The sequence below is a fragment of the Mus musculus genome, chromosome 16, assembly GCF_000001635.26.
Source record: "Mus musculus strain C57BL/6J chromosome 16, GRCm38.p6 C57BL/6J".
In the NCBI taxonomy this organism is placed as follows: Eukaryota; Metazoa; Chordata; class Mammalia; order Rodentia; family Muridae; genus Mus; species Mus musculus.
In genome coordinates this window covers 45222819-45240764 of record NC_000082.6, presented here as the reverse complement: position 1 = coordinate 45240764, position 17946 = coordinate 45222819, and the positions used below count along the sequence as shown (strand labels likewise).

Here is a 17946-nt window from a genome sequence, read left to right as displayed (position 1 = left end):
ATTCCCATCTTTATCAAGTTTATTTTGACTATTCTGGTCTATTCCAATATGATGTGAATTCTAGAATTAGCTCTTACATCTCTTTTAAAAGGTTTCAGAAGTATGAGTTGATAAAAATGATGTTGGATTTTGGGGACTGTCATCTCCATAACAGTTAAGTCTTTGAAACTGATGACAATATGATATTTTTATATCTTCCTTAATTTCTTTGTTAATTCATGCTTTATTGGTTCTGTCTACAAGTCTGTTGCTTATAAGTACCTTGTACTTTTTGATCTGTTATAAGTGGAATTGTTTGCTTAACAACCTTTTCAGATTATCCATTGCTAGTATGTAGAGCCCATTAGTTCTTATGTGTTAATACAGTTTCCTAAAATTGAACTCATATATTAATGTTAGTAGTTTTATGGACATTTATACATTTTCTTCTAAATATAAGGTCATTTCATGCATGAAAAGAGATTCTTTTACTCCCATTCCATTTTCAGTACCTTTTATTTCTTAGTCTTGTCAAATTTTTCTAGTTGGAGCTTCCAGCTCAGTGATGAATGGAAGTTTCCATTCTTTAGGGAACCAGTTTCTCAGCAGGGAGTATAGTATTGGAGATAGATGTCCATAAGCTGATTGTTACCCTCTATTATTCCTGCCTTTTCATTTTTACTTGTCTAGGTTTTGTTCACCTTGAGTGTTCCCAGCTTACTACCTGCCTGTCTTGTCTTTGCTCCTAGAACCAATGGAAAAACTCAGGGAATGGGAGGACGTGGAAACTCTGCCTATTCCCTAAAACTCAACAAGGAATCAAAACATGCACTTATTTGCATGTTCTTCGTCCTGTGAGCAAAGTATGAATCAGTACTTTAAAAAGTGTGTGCCCATCAGAGCATCCAAACATAACTTCTATAAACTCTAATCAATAAAAGTCAACAACAGAAAAAAATGAATACAAAAAAGAAAATAATACTTGTGATCTATTTTTGAACTTGTCAAATAATCAAATAAATGTTTTAATCTCTACAAAACAGTCAGTAACTTCATCTGGTATGTTGATACGTGCTTTTAATCCAAGCACTCAGGAGGCAGCGGTAGACAGATCTCTGTGAATTCAAGGCTAGCCTGGTCTACAACGTGAGTTCCAGGACAGACAGGGTTATACAAGTAAACCTTTCTCCCAAGAGACTAGTGATTTCCATTATTTTTCTTCTACTGTTCTTGGCTTCACAGTCTTCTCCCCTATTTTATGTGCTTATGACTGTTCTGATCTGGGGGGATGTGGTGGACTGTGGATGTGACAAAAGTGTTCCAACTTCTAACTGAAGCACCCAAAAGTCTGAATTGTCTCCTTCACAGAAAAACATGATAAAAATAAAAAGCTATAGATTGGTCTGGGGTAGATCACTTACCTGTCACATGGATGGTTACTGAATGGCTATTAATAACTTGAGAATTGAAGTTTGTAGAACAGCTATACGACCCATTATCACTGAGATGTATTGGTTTAAAGTGGAGAACAAAAACCGGAACTGATTGATTTTCTTCCCAACTAGTGTATAGCTGAGGGCTAACCTCAAGGGGTACACAGATTGTTCCATTGTGCTTACACCAAGTCACATTAGGTCTATGAACACAGTATTTCACAGGACATTGAATTTTAAATAACTCTCCTGTCCTGGCAGACTGTTTGGAATTCCTCGTAATAGTAAGTTGCACTGGACACTCTTCATCTAAAACAAAAACAAAACTGGAATCAGTGTTCACTCTTAGAAGGACCATAGGTATCATTGCAATAATTTTCACTAAAGTTTTTCTCATGTTTAATTCTATAATTTGCTTCAATTTTCTTAACTATACTTTACCTTCAGTATTCCAGTGTGGTACACAACTGTCACGTAATAAATGCTTGCCTTAAAAAATAAATTATTTTACCAGAGGATCCCACAATACCTCTCCTGGGCATATATCCAGAAGATGTCCCAACTGGTAAGAAGGACACATGCTCCACTATGTTCATAGCAGCCTTATTTATAATAGCCAGAAGCTGGAAAGAACCCAGATGCCCCTCAACAGAGGAATGGATACAGAAAATGTGGTACATCTACACAATGGAGTACTACTCAGCTATTAAAAAGAATGAATTTATGAAATTCCTAGGCAAATGGATGGACCTGGAGGGCATCATCCTGAGTGAGGTAACCCAATCACAAAAAAACTCACGCAATATGTGCTCACTGATAAGTGGATATTAGCCCAGGAACGTAGGATACCCAAGATATAAGATACAATTTGCTAAACGCATGAAACTCAAGAAGAACGAAGACTGAAGTGTGGACACTTTGCCCCTTCTTAGAATTGGGAACAAAACACCCATGGAAGGAGTTACAGAGACAATGTTTGGAGCTGTGACAAAAGGATGGACCATCTAGAGACTGCCATCTCCAGGGATCCATCCCATAATCAGCTTCCAAACACTGACACCATTGTACACACTAGCAAGATTTTGCTGAAAGGACCCAGATAGAGCTGACTCTTGTGAGACTATGCTGGGGCCTAGCAAACACAGAAGTGGATGCTCACAGTCAGCTATTGGATGGATCACAGGGCCCCCAATGGAGGAGCTAGAGAAAGTACCCAAGGAGCTAAAGGGATCTGCAACCCTATAGATGGAACAACATTATGATCTAACCAGTACCCCTGAGCTCTTGACTCTAGCTGCATATGTATCAAAAGATGGCCTAGTCAGCCATCATTGGAAAGAGAGGCCCATTGGACACACAAACTTTATATGCCCCAGTACAGGGGAACACCAGGGCCAAAAAGTGGGAGTGAGTGGGTAGGGGAGTGGGGGTGGAGGGTATGGGGGACTTTTGGGATAGCATTGGAAATGTAAATGAGGAAAATACCTAATAAAAATATTTTTAAAAAATTATTTTACTGGGTGATGGTGGTGAATGCCTTTAATCCAAGATCTCTGGAAGCAGAGGCAGGCAGATCTCTGAGTTCAAGGCCAGCCTGATCTACAGAGTAAGTTCTAGGACAGCGAGGGATACAAAGAGAAGCACTGCCTCAAACAAACAAACAAACAAACAAACAATTTCATGCTTTCCCAAAATATAATATCATAAATCCTATTTTACAGATGATGTTGAAATACTGAAGAGAATACCCATGATTATATGCTATTAATTAAGAAATTTGAGACTTTAAAGTCTTAACGAGGTCGTTGCTGTATAACTTACTAGCGTTGTATTGTTTGTTTTACTTCTTAGCTAGTAATCACATTTTCTAATACCAGCACTCCTACAGTCCACTAAGTGAAATCAGGATCATTTCTACAATATTTGATATTAGTAATTTTCTTCCTGTGTTTTTCTTTTCTTTCTTTCTTTCCTTCCCTTTCCATTTCTTTTTTAGCTTTGTTTTATTTGAAGTTGATTGTTTAATTTTTTTTCTTTATTGTTCTCTCCTATATCCTGACCACATTTTCCCCTCCCTCCATTCCTTCTCCCGCCCCTACCTCACCCCCAGATTCACTCCTCCTCCCCTTCCCTTCAGAAAGGAGCAGGCCATATGCATAGCAAGATACAATAAGACTAAGAACAAACCCTTCTATCAAGGCTGAATGAGGCAACTCCTTAAGACAAAATGGGCCCCAAGGGCAGGCAAAAGGGTCAGAGACATCCTCACTTCCAGTAGCCCAACAAAAATCCCCGAGCTAAACAATCATAACATATATGCAAAGGACCTAGCACAGACCCACGCAGGCCTGGTGATTTCCTCTTCATTCTCTGTGAGCCCTGTTTAGTTGATTCTGTAGGTCATTGTTCTCCTGGCGTCCTTGACCCCTCTGGCTCCTATAGTCCTTCCTCTCCTTCTTCTAAGGAGATCACTAAGCTCTGCCAAATGTTGAACTGTGGGTCTTTGCATCTGCTCTTATCAGCTGCTGGATGAAGCCTCTCCCATGACAATTGGGCTAGGCACTGATCAGAATAGCAGAATATCATTAAGAATCATTTACTGATTTGTCTTATTTGTTTTGTTTTGTTTTTTTGGGGGGTAGCTCATTATTCTACCCTATATCTCTGGGTTATTTAGCCTCCAGTTCCTGGCCATGCAGGATGGGCTCCCTCTCATGGTATGGTTAACTAACCCCTCAAGTTAGACTAATATCAGAACTCCTTTAAGTTCTGATATTGCCCTAGTACATCTTGCATACAGGTTGATTATAGGTCGAAGGTTTTGTGGGTGGATTGTGTCCCAGTCTCACCACTGGAAGCTTTGCCTGGCTATTTACAGCAAGTCTATAGCCAACATCCAATTAAAGGAAGAGAAAGGTAAAGCATTCCACTAAAATCAGGAACAAGACAAGACTGTCCACTCTCTCCATAGCTATTCAATCTAGTACTTGAAGTTTTGGTAAGAACAATAAGACAACTGAAGGAGATCAAGGGAATACAAATTGGAAAGGACGAAGTGAATGTATCATTATGGGGCTGGAGAGATGGCTTAGTGGTTAAGAGCATTGGCTGCTCTTCCGAAGGCCCTGAGTTCAAATCCCAGCAACCACACTGTGGCTCACAACCATCTGTAATGAGATGGGATGCCCTCTTCTGTACTACAGTGTACTTACATATAATAAATAAATAAATCTTAAAAAGAAAGTATCATTATTTTCAGATGATATGGTAGTATATATAATAAGCATTCTCTTAGTGATGGCCTTAATACTGTCTTGCAATATTCTCTATGAATCTGTCTGAGGATGACCATCCTCAGGATATAATTAGGGTAACTTTCACAAGGTAGGATATGCTTTGATGACAGCCTATGTTTGTATACTTTACAGAGCAGAAAGAGAAACAGCACCTGACCTCTTCAGAAATCTCTGCATCCCAGACAGATAATTTTGGAAATAAACCTCCTTTTGTTTAGGTGAAGCAAGCTTTTCTCCTGGAAATGTGTATCCCAATGACTTATAAACCTTGAGTTGGTAGCTGCCGACAGTTTATAAAAACAGCTGCACAAGTCAGGAGTAGTTGTTCATATGTCTAATACTAGTACTTCAGAGGCTGGAGCAGACGGATTATTGCTCATTTTAAGACAGCCTGAATCACATGGCAATTTTCAGGCCAACCTGTGCTATATAGCAAGACACTGTCTTAAAAAGAAATCCAAAACAAACAAAAACAAACAAAAAACAAATACAAACAAAAAACAAATACAAACAAAAATCAACATATAACATTAAAAAGCCATTTAAATTTTCTATGTCATTGAATAAGCTCTACTATCATTAAGTTACAAATTATTATTCTTATCATTAACTTATTCTCCTTTACCTTGTAATAGCAACACATAAAGTAAACCTGAAGCCAACACACATGAAAAACAGGTTTTCTCCATGAACCCACAGAACTTCACTCAAGGTTTAAATCTTTGACTTTCTTTTTTACTTTTAATTACACTTTTGTTTACTTATCCCCATTAAAAAGAGGAGGAAGAAACGATGATGGAGTTCAGACTAGGGGAGGAAGTAGTCAATAATATATATTGACTATACTTTTCCTTACCCTAATCCTTCTCAGAAAAAAAAAGTGTATGAAAAAAATTTTAAATAAAAAATAGCTTTCTATCTTCAAGAAAAGAAAAAAGAAAAACAGGTTTTCTTTAAGCAGAAAAGATAGACAATATAAGATGCCAAATTTACCTTACTTTACACGTAGCTTTTACAATGTCATTATTATTTGATAATTAACCTATAATTATATTATATGAACAACAAAAAAGTATAAAACTTAAAATTATGTTTAATCACACCCCTTTCTTGAAACAAGTATGCAATTTGGTCTACAAAAGATTCTACCAGCATTGCTACTTCAAAAGAGAGACTGGCTTCAAAGGCTCAAGGTTGGGTTGCTCAGGTGCAGTCTCCTGTAAGAGTTCATTCTCACAACTGAAGGACTGCATTGTCCCTTTGGAGATCCACCCTTAAGAGGACTGGGGGGAAAGGCATGCTCATAACAATGTTAGAAGCCACTGGGCATCAGTCACATCACATAACTTGTATGTCTAAGGTATCTAGAAATTACTGGATTGGATTCCCTCAGCTGGAGACACACAATAAGCAACACAAGTGAAGATCGCTTTTTATTAAGTACGTCGTGGCACTTTCATCCTTTTCCTTTTATATTAAACACAAGGCTAAGCACAGGGTCTTAAAGTATTTCACGTTCTTTCTTCCACCTTTGTGATTTTTTTCTTGGTTTCTTTTGTGGTTGTTTTGTTGTTTTTTTGTTGTGGCCATCCTGGAATTCACTATATAGACCAGGCTGACTTCAAACTCACAGAGATCCACTTGCTTCTGCTGCTAAGTGCTGGGATTAAAGGCATGTGCCACCACACCCTGCCTTTTCCTGTTTTTTGAACTACTCTTTACATGCCAACAAACTTACTCTGCCTCCTCACTAACTTCCATCCTTCAGTACTTTTTCTGAAGAGATTTATGGAATTATGGGCTATAATGATGCCTAAATGAAATTACAGTCAAAGCGCCATTAAAAATGAAGAATGCTCGAGGCCTTATTTTAAATACTTCCTAACACTTAGTAAATCCTCACTGTAACTTTTGCCCAGATCTCATCAACTCCTGCATGGAATAACTGAAATTTGATTGAATTTTCAGGAGTCATGTGGAGACTAGGAACCTGCAGAGAACCTTTAGCATCTCTGATTACTGACTTATTTCAAACTATATTGAATTCTCAAACAACGTCATTTTTAAGGCTTCATAGTTGATTTGCCTCAGATTTTCTAGAATAAACATGAAAGCAAGTTAAGAGGTAAGTTATGAGGATGAGGTTTTCAAAAACTTGAAGAGAAAGGGTAAGGCTGCTGACCAAAAGGAAGCACCTGACAATACAATACCTGCTGTGGTCAGATTTATGGCAAAAGGCAAGGAAGCCAAGGGTGGGAAGGCCAAGTGAAACCCTGTCTCCAAAGTCATTTCCTCTCTCAGGTTAAGAGAGCTCAGCCAGCTCAGATCCTTTTTCATTTTCATGAGTACATTTGAACAACGAGGTGGCTGTGGACACATATCTATCGTCCTTAGTGAGCTTACTGCTCGATTCATGAAACTATTATGTCATGAGAAGTACTTTCTCTAAGTCAATCTACGATGTACTACTCTGTTCCCTTCAAATGTGTCTGAGCTTGAGGTCTCATATAATGAGACTCATATTCTCATTGTTAGAGGCTCTAGGGATTGAGAACGAGGTCTGCCTCTGTGGAATTTGCCTTCATATGGAAAAGAAACATGCTCAAGGGTGGGAGAATCCCACTGTCCCTGGGTACAAAGCAGTTGGCATGGGCTGCTGGGGGATGATGCTTTGCTGGAAGGCTGGGCTGCCCTTTGGTGAATGAACCACCCTTGACCATCAGAGCAGAGACAGGTGAGGTACTGGAGTCTGAGGAAGTGGAAAGGCAAGGGGCTTTCTGTTAGATCAAAAGCCTCACAGCAATTCAGGGAACAGAGGCACAGCAGGGCTGCAATTTTCTGGAAGTGACAGAGCTCCTTGGTTATTTCAGAATGAATAGGAGAAGCGCAACTGGGGGGACACTGAAACTTTTTCTAGCCACGGAGGAAAAAAAATGTGAAGTTCAACTTGGGCAGACATACAAAAGGCATGAAATTGGTGAAAAGTGGGAACATTTACTTACCATAGTCATTTCCAATGACAGCGCAGTGTGTCTACTTGGGACATTTAATCTTATTGATCTTCTGTTTCTCTGTCCATATTGTGATGGATTGCCTTCCCACTCAGGCAGAGAACGGCTACCTCATGCTAATAGCACAGTTGAACATACTGCTCGTGTTAGTGTTCTGTGACTACACACTCGAGAGGAGCACATGAATTACATGCAGGGAAGAGGTAGTGACCAGCCCTGACTACGTCACTGACCAGGAACGGGATGATGGAAACATGGTGGCTTCTATTCTTTTCCACAGGATAAGGGTGACTGACCATCACATCAGCTGGCACAGAATTTTTTCTTGAGTGTCAAAATGCATAGAAGATGAATGCTTTTTACCATATTAGAAATCAAGATCAACCCTTCTGTGTACAAATTAGGTGTTTTTTTTTTAATTATTACCTTCAAAGCCGATAACTGGCATTAGTGGGTCAAGAATAATTCCCCGAGTCAGATGTCACAGTTCTGATTTTCTATCTGACAAGCACATCGACAAAGAATACATGAGTATTCCTTTGTACCTGCCTCAAAATATGCCAGTCAACTGTGTGACACTTAAGACGCATTCAGCTACACTTGACTGCAGTGTTTCTTTCAAGCAAATATTTTTTGAAGAGGGCATAATCACAACTGTTTTACCTCTGACTTATCTGCCAACTCCTCCTCACTCTGTCTTTGGTATTACTGTTCTTGCTGCTTTTCTCAAACATTCATATCTGATAGAGAATTTTAAATGTTAAAAAAATAAAGACATGTACATTAAGACAAAAAAATTAGCTGCCACCCTTAGGATATCATATGCCAATACATTTCTTTGTGAGCCTCTAGAAATAGACAAGTCTCTTTAAAGGGCTCCCAAAAGTTATTTGTGTGTTCTATTCTACATGAACTGTATACAGAGATTCATAACTAGGTAGCGTAGCAAATGTGAAGTCTGGGTTGCATTATTTTGAACAACTGCTATCTCCATATGAAAAAATACACTTTCAGAAATCACAATAGAAAACAAACAATAAAATGATCAGAAATGTTAAAATAAAATCAAGAAACAAAACCATTTTAGGAATATGTGTTATCACAGACAATGTGGGGACACTGGCCAAAATCAAACTCAAGTGCTTCTGAGCACAAGAAGTTGAATTCGCATGTGCTCAGGGCCAGCTCTCCTGTCTGAGCAGGTCTATAAGTTAAGTTTCATGTAAACTAAAATTTCTGTGGAAGATAAATATTACAAACATATTAATTTATAAATTACATACATATTATTGAAACTCAGTAATAACATATTAATTAGTTAGAACTTAAACCAAAAATATTCTTGTGTGGAATGCTTTAACATGGACATTGTTCAGCACTTCTAATACACTGTGATAGGTGACAGTAGATAGTATGGATACTGTACCTTTTTACTGTCCATAACCTAAAGATGTGGACATCCCACTGCCTATGATTATGTAAGAACATGATGGCTTTTAACAGAATTTTACAATTAACCGTAGACATGACATAAATCTCCTGTCTTTCAGATCCTCAAGAAGGGGAAACACCCCTGGTTGAGTTGCTCAAGAAAGATGTTATGAAAGAGCAATCTGAGCCCAAGCCCACTCCTAGAGAAATCTAGTCCTCTTGTCATTACAGTTAATACCATGGGCACTCCTTAAAAATACCTTATGTTATTCTGTGATAGCTCCAACCACATTGCCTTGATTGCAGCTATTATTGTAAAGCAAATCCCAACTGAAAGTCACTAACCTCCCACTGAAAAATTCTTACAAATAGAAACTTCAAAAATGGTTGCATTGAGTGAAATCAATGAAAAAAATGAATAAACATTAATTTGAGTTACAATGCTAGAGATGAACATAGAAATGTAAACTATTTTAGAAAAATAAAATTATTATCAATGACGCATTAATACTTTCATTATACTAGCCAGAATCAATCCCTTTAGCTTTTATCAGGAGATATTGTGATACATAAACAACAAAGAAATGCTTCAGAAACATGCTGGAGAAGTTAGAAATGTAGAAAAGTCTTCATAATCAGGAGAGAGGTGTTGGTCTCTAGATAACATTCTATAATATAGTCTGTTTACCTTCAAGGGTAAGGATAGTGAAGTGCAGAGATGACACTCACTGAGGAAGGAGAAGAGCTGCATCTTCTCTAGAAAAATGGCATGTAGAAGTCCTTTGAGTGAGTGGCCTACACCCATCCCAGATTAGTCTATGAACAGCCTTGTAATTGCACATGAACAATCCCAGGATATCAGGGAAGACTTGAGAAAATTATAGGCACTATGTCAGAAAAATCAAGTAACCATCTATCACCTTTTTATCATAAGCTAACTGTCACAGTAACAAGATTAGAAAGACAGTAACTTTAGACTGTACTGGGGGATCTGCACTCCTTTCAAAAACCACTCATTTAATGTTCTGCAGTTTTGGTAAAATGTATTATTACTTTATAGTAAATGAGCCCATTCCATAAGTTAGATATTCCCAGAAATTCTAGGAATACCTAGAGAAGAAGTATTTGTGTGTGTGTATATGTGTGTGTGTTTGTGTGTGTGTGTATGTGTGTATGTGTGTGTGTGTAAATCAGAACTGCAATTGTGAAAGACTCACTGTTGAAAGCAACCTTGTGTTTTGGTGTCAAGGCTAAAGAAATCAATGAAAGCTGAGTCTGCTGTCAGATGGACCTGGACAGAAGTAACTCCAGGTGAAACGCACGGTATGAACTCATAACAAAACAACTTAAAATACAGCAGAGACCATAAAATAAGAAAATTGGAAGGATTTTCATAATCACTTATTATTTTCTACTTAAAGCATATATATCTCTATAGTCATATATGAAACATTTGAATTTGCTCTCAGATGGCGTTTTTTTGTTTTTGGTTTTTTTTTTTTTTCCCAACATGGTTTCTTCTAGGTCTAGAATTTCTTATAGTTACTATGACATTTTGGGAAAGAATTTAAAGACTACCTCTTAAATTTAGTTGTATATGATTATCAGAGACATTAAGCTAGACATCTCTTATTTTTACCAATGATTTTGAAACTTTTGGGGTTTAAAATACCATGGTATTTTCTCTCCTAGAGATATTTAAAGTGGAACAAGCAGAGATCTTGAGAAGTCACCCAGAGAATAATTTAAGCCATGTTTGGCAGATGCCTTAGTCAGGGTTTCTATTCCTGCACAAAACATCATGACCAAGAAGCCAGTTGGGGAGGAAAGGGTTTATTCAGCTTACACTGCCACATTACTGTTCATCACCAAAGAAAGTCAGGACAAGAACTCACACAGGGTAGGAACCTAGAGGCAGGAACTGATACAGAGACCATGGAGGGATGTTTCTTACTGGTTTGCTTCCCCTGGCTTGCTAAGCTTGCTTTCTTATAGAACCCAGGACTACCAGCTCAGGGATGGCATCACCCACAATGGGCCCTCCCACCCTTGATCACTAATTGAGAAAATGCCTTACAGCTGGATCTCATGGAGGCATTTCCTCAAGGGAGGCTCCTTTCTCTGTGATAACTCCACTTCTGTCAAGTTGACACACAAAACAAGGCAGTATAGCAGATAATTCCAGAACCTCATCTAACTTACTCATAACTAGTTACCCCCGCCCCCAAATCTCTCTTATTAAAGTGCCATACACACCTCTCAGGTTTAGCACAAAAGCAGGCAAATGGAGAGATGACTAGTAATTCTGAAGTTCTTACTATGTGCTAAGCCTTTTAGGGGCATCATAGTTACAAGTGATCTTTGAATTATTGTAAAATCACATCCTGATAAACTCATCATAATTTTTAAAAAATACTTTAAGTCAAATTGCATTTGGCAAACCTAGCCTATCAAGCACCATATATTAATCTATTCTGCCTTAAACTTATTCAAAACAAATTAGCCTACAGTAAGTAAAAATAAACCAATATAAAGTCTATTTTATAATTAAGTGTTGTTACCTCATGGAATTTTAGAATATAGTTAACCAAAAAAAATTAAAAAATGCTTGTGACATGGTATACTATCATGTTTATCTTAGTGATTGTACAGTTGAGTAGGGTTACACAGCATTGCAAAAGACTGTCCATAGCACATATTGTTAGCCTGGAAGATATCAAAATTTTGAAGTGTATCTTCTACTGAATTCCTATCACTTTTGCACCATTGTAAAATTTGACAATTTACAAGTTGACTGATCCTAATTAAGAAATCATACATATATTACTTCAATATATTACACAATGATTTTATAAGGTAGTTACTAGCACTGTCTTTTTATATAAGTTGAGTACACTGAATTTTAGAACAAATAAGCCACCAACCATAGGTCACCATGTAGTGGGAGAAAGATTTGGAACTAGAATCTGAACCCAGGTCCACTGCTTACTCCAAGACGCAGGCTGTGACCCAAAGGCTTATTGTGAATGAGAATATGTAGAAAAAGTTCTTATCACTACACTCAGATTATACTTAGAAACAATAAATCCAGGTATTGCTATTTTCATAATAATATAGATTTATAAAACTGACACATAAGTAATTGTCAAAAGCTATAAAGCCAGTGAGTGTCAGGGACAAAATAGAAATCCAAACATCTTCCCCAAGTACCTCTGTTCTAAAAAATTAATCTTAATTACTTTCATGGAATTAACAGTGGTGTGTAATAAATGGGATCTGTGACAGGCAAACAATTAATAGAGATGGCAAAGGGACATGCTGTAATTCCGTTATATAAATAAAAATGTTATAGAATTACACTGACCAACAAGGCTTGATTGACATAGCCAAAACTACAAACAGCTTTGTCTTTGGCTGTTTTAAAGTTGGCTCTTGATACTTCATTATGCGTCTACAAGGTGGCAGGTGTCTCCTTATGTTTCTACCCCTATTGTTCATTGCCTTTGCCCCCCAGGTCAAAGGCTTCACATTCATCCCATCGCATGGAATTCCTCGTCCATTGTATGCGTCAAGGGGTGAGGTTCTGGCTGTTAGTTTGGTAGTTAATATATAAATATCTCCAGTGAATAACAGAAGGGTTTGAACAGTTTAGTGAATCCAAGGAATAATGATTCATACTGATAAGCTATAGAATACTTCTGGTCAGGGGAGCACTGGCTACCTGTTACAAGTGGGTTTTGACTTCCATAGATGGCAGGACCTCTCTACCTCGATCACAAAGCTTTCAGGAAGGGAAGCCAGCCTTAACAGCTGTTGGCAGTAGAACTGGTGAGCTGCTCTCACATTCTATCAGAAACCAGCATGAGTTTTCCTAAGTGTCAAGAGGTGTTTCCTTGTGATGTTCAGTAAGAGTATGTTAAGTCAGAAGGGTGCAGGGCATAGGAGGAACAACAATATGAACTAACCAGTACCCCCAGAGCTCCCTGGGACTAAACCACCAACCAAAGAGTACACATGGTGGGACTTTTGGCTCTAGCTGCATATGTAGCAGAGGATGGCCTAGACGGTCATCAATGGGAGGAGAGGCCCTTGGTCCTGTGTAGGCTCTATGCTTCAGTGTAGGGGAATGCCAGGGCTAAGAAGCAGCATCAGGAGTGGGTGGGTTGATGAGCAGGGGGAGGAGGGAGGGGATAGGGTATTTTCAGAGGGGAAACTAGAAAAGGGGATAACATTTGAAATGTAAATAAAGAAAATATCTAATAAGGGAAAAAAAAGAAAGAAAAAAGAAAAAGAGAAAGAAAGGTGCAGGGAAGTCCACTTTCACTTCCCTTCAACTGATTTTCTCACATCCCCAATACAGTCTGCTACAGAGATGGCAGACTTGACACTGGATCTCAAGCCCCAGATATAGTTGACTCTGTCTCTGTGGTTAAAAATCCACCCATTGTTCCCCAGTGTCCACTTTCCTTTTCTAGTATCACAAATGAAAATGAAGTGAGCCACTCCCATCCAGCTCAGAGCTGAACACCTCGGTTTCTCCTACTGATGACTTGGGAACTGTGGACTATTTGTGATGGATGTGAACTCCAGGTTGTTCATTAGATGAACATGGCAATTAGGGAAAAGGCAAAAAATGTTAACGAGACCTACCAGCTCAACTTGATTTTCATCTTTCAGGCGTCCTGAGGAGCAGTGATTTCTACTCTACTTCAATCAGGAGAGAAATGATGGTCTTGAAACTAGGGGAGTTTTTCTCTGTATTTCCCCACTCTTGAGAAACACAAAAACCCACCTCCTTAGAATTTCATATTACTATAACGGTGGGAAATATTGTTAAACCATCCTTAAATAAGTTGAAAATATAGTGTTGTAAAGAATTCCATAGTTACTGAAAGTCATAGGACTTCTTCAGACTATAAAGGCTATTTATGTCATTAGTATAATTTTAAGGAATGTATCCACTATCGGTTTTGTCCAGAAGAATAAATTTTTACAAAAGATTACTTTTTACATTCTTCTTTTGAAGGGAGGGGACAGCAGGGTGCTGAGAATAGTCTAAGCCCTCATTATGTTACGTAAGTGCTCTATCACTGAACCACCCTTCCAAAACTCACCAAATGCTCCTTTCTCGACCTATATTCTTTTAAAATATATTTTATTACATTTATTTAATGTGTATATGCACATGTGTGTGTGCATGTGCACTGGAGTGTGTGTGTGTGTGTTTGGGGGGATAACACATGAATAGGGATTAGAGAGAATATTAATAACTTTCAAGATTCCAGGTTAAGTTTTCTCCCTCTACCATGTGGGTCCTAGGGATTGAACACAATTTATCAGATTTGGCAGCAAGCACCTCTACCCACTGAGCCATCCTATCAACACCCAGTCTATGTTAGTAATTTAATATGAGCAACATTGTAATCCACCATAAAAACTGCTGAATAAGGCACCTGGCCTGTGCTTATCTAAATCTTTCCATTTCATTTTCTCTATATATTGATTTATTATGTTTGGGGATAAAAATTTCAAACAAAATATTAATTATTTGAAGCAAGTATTAGTGAGACATTAATAACAAAGCATGAAGTCAGAGCTAGACATAAGTAAAATGTTCTAGTCAAAACACAGTGACTACAGCTAATTATTTTAAAATTAAGATCTGGTAAATTTAAAATGATAAGTATGTAAGGTCATAGGCAAGTTAGCTCAATTGATTTAAACATTCTACAATGTATGCCTGCATTATAATCTTACTTCATAACTAAATATCTATAGCATTTGGCGATTTTTAAAACTAGATCTACTTAAGGTTTTAATGTTAAACCTAAGTTCTCATTTAATTGGATTTTATCAAAGGTACTGAAGGAAAAAACTATTGGCAAAGGTCACCATTAACATTTATCAAGCTTTAATTGCATCTACTTACCATAGCTAGGCACTATAGGTATAAGAAAAGGCCAACTGCTAGGTATAATTATATATTTTTTAATGAAGAAAGGAAAACTAAGAAAGGAGAAGAAACTTAACTGAGTTCATAATGTAAGTAGCAGAGGGAATAAATACTCCCACCTGATAACCAAGTTTCTGTGCGTAATAAATACCAGATTATAACATACTGGGTAGAAGAATATAATGCGAATTACAACCCCAATTGTGCTATAAAATTAAAAATATTTCCTTTGTTTCACAGAGTCCAGTCTGCAAGAGGTCCCTTAGAATTAAATAGAATTAATATTTGACTCCTCTTGTCTTTCAGAGGTGGGTAATAATAAACAAGGGCTTGAATGACTAAGAAGAAGTTCTACTCTGCTCTTGGCTAGGTGGTCTTGTGACATCAGATCATTGAATCCTAAACCTCACAGTTCCAGATTTCAAGATGACATTCCACAGGACCTCAGTGGTTCTATTTTTCAATCCAACACGAATGTGCCCAGTTGCTACACGTGTGATGGTGGAAGATAAATAACCCAAGGATCCCAAGCATTACAGACCTTGTCTTCATAAACTATGGAGAATTGTTTCCTATTTTCAGTTGGCGACCATTCACAAATCATCCTGTCCAGACAAACTAAAGCGACACTCATGATTTACTCTTCAGCCTCACATCGAGAAGCCTGCTTAGTACTCTCATAGTACACCCCACAGTATTCTCATAGTATACCCCACAGAAAGAAGGAGGCAGTCTATTTAGATTGAACATTATTTGAGTGTAACCATGGCCACAGCTATAACCACAAGTATCCAAAAGCTTTCCCACCCCAGTAAGCACTACAACATCCTGCTGACATCTGATACCAAGACATGAACGTAACAAGTCTTTTCTGTTAGCATGGCAGCCACAGAGAGTTTTGTAATAGTGACAAATCTGTACTGACACATTTATAACATCTGCTCAAATCTCTTCACTTACCATCAGGACCTGGTTTTAGGAAACTTAGCTCCAGCTATGGATCAGTTTTTGCTCTGTAGCCAGGTGAGTAGCATGTCCTAACTTCACTCACATCCTGGAGCGTTTTCAAGAAGCAAAAGGGACTCATCACTCTGAGCTATATATGCCCTGGACATGAACATCCCTCTCCACAGAGCAAGCTCAACTATCACTGACAGGAACCCCGAGGAAGAAAACCAGCTTTCTTAGTAGGTCCCTTACCATTCCTCTTAGTAGCTTTCTCACAAAGGATGCTCCAGAGGCCCAGATGGAGGATGAAGAATTCCCTAAATAACCGAGGAGTCCCAAGCATGGCAGGCACTGTCTTCATTCCCAGCACGTGTCAGGTAAGGGCAAACTTCCTCTTCCTCCCTAGAGATCTTCAGAGCTGGGTCACGTTATTCACACTAGCAGCATCTTAGGCCAAAATAAATTAATTAATTTAAATCAAATCAGGAGACCTGGTGGGAGAGGACAGTGTGAGTAGTCCGAAGGATTTGTGAGAGCAAGAGGCCCTGCTGTGGTTTTGTTTCTGATCCGACCTGCTGTTCTCTTTCAAGCCCTCTGATGTGCAAAGCAGCTGGCTCCTTGCTTCCGCTCTGCCACCATTCTTGCATAACCTTGAGGTTTTTCTCAAAGTGAACAATTAAACTTAAAAAAAAAAAGATCTAAATTGTTACAGTCTTTAGGTTTAGATTCTGATCAAATCAGGGTCAGGAAATTCATACAAAAAGTACCTATGGTAAGCATATATTTCCCCTTTTTATAGTTTGTGATTATGATACTTCATCAGTGTAATGTATCTTACAACCCTCCCCCCATGCTCCCATAAAGGCACAGTAAGATGAGAATGTTCCTTGTCATGAAACCAATGAAGACTTATCTGACGTTATGGAGAAAATGACTGACAGGGTGCATTTCATCAACAGAAGAGGGAAGGGCCTCCTTCTTCAGTCTGTAGATGCCTATCAACGGAATACATGCTTGCCGTTAGTACTAGCTACACGATCTTCCTAAATATTAAAGTTCTAAGCAAAATGAGCACTTGAGTGCCAATTAGAGGAAACTTTCATTTTCCGCATGCTTTATGTGGTTGTTGTCGAGATGAAGCAGTAAAGTAAGAAATGGAAAAAGTTCAAAATTGGATAGCTCAGGGTTGCTGAGGGGCTGTGGGCACGCAGCCCACGTTCAATCACTAGCTTATAACAACAGGAATTTGGTAATTCCAAATGGAGAGGTGGCACCTGTGCAGTTTAACTCATTGAATGAAATTGAGAAATCTTTCCCTCAGAGGCTAATGGTACCCTTCCAAGGCCAAACTCCATTTAGGGTACCTATTGCATATTTGTCCAGATAAGCCACAGTGGCTGGAATACCAACATGAGTGAACGCCGCTCCAGAATTTAAGGAACTCAGCCAATCCATGCTGATGCTCACGCACCCCTGGTACGCCAGATGATACAGGTAGTCTGCAGAGCTCCTAGAATCTGCACTGTTGACCAAGGAAGCACCCTGCTTATGGTTCATTTTATACAACTCATCCCCCTTCCTTGCTCAGAATGGGGTGCAAAACTCCTGTTGGCAGTAGAAACAAGGCTCAATGTACCTCTAAAATAGCCTAAGAGGTTTCGAAGAAAAGCCTTGAATCACCACCCATCCTAAAGCTCGAGATATCATCCAAACCACAAATAAACTCTGTCAACTCCAGACCATCATAGTTCTCTAGTGGTTCTTGTTCTCTCTCCTCCTCCCCCTCCCCCTCCTCTTCCTCCTCCTCTTCTTCCTTCTTTCGGTGTGTGTGGGTGTATGTAAATGTTTATGTAGGTGTATGAACATGCTGTGTGCTTTCTGCTGGATATATGCAG

General features: G+C 38.5%; 1 protein-coding gene across 4 annotated transcripts in view; it reads right to left on the bottom strand.

Moving 5' to 3' along the window:
- Nucleotides 1-17060, bottom strand: part of Btla (B and T lymphocyte associated) — a 29191-nt gene extending 12131 nt beyond the window's left edge. For 2 of the 4 annotated variants that reach the window (NM_001037719.2, NM_177584.3), the window contains exons 1-2: nt 16304-16428; nt 1401-1721 (exon numbers count right to left, since the gene is read on the bottom strand). In NM_001037719.2, coding sequence (NP_001032808.2) covers nt 1401-1721; nt 16304-16412 — 430 coding nt within the window. In that variant the 5' untranslated portion in view covers nt 16413-16428. Of the gene's footprint in view, nt 1-1400; nt 1722-16303 lie in introns of all 4 variants that reach the window. The other 2 variants (XM_006521907.4, XM_006521908.4) reach the window with 1 other exon arrangement.
- Nucleotides 17061-17946: the final 886 nt, after the last annotated feature.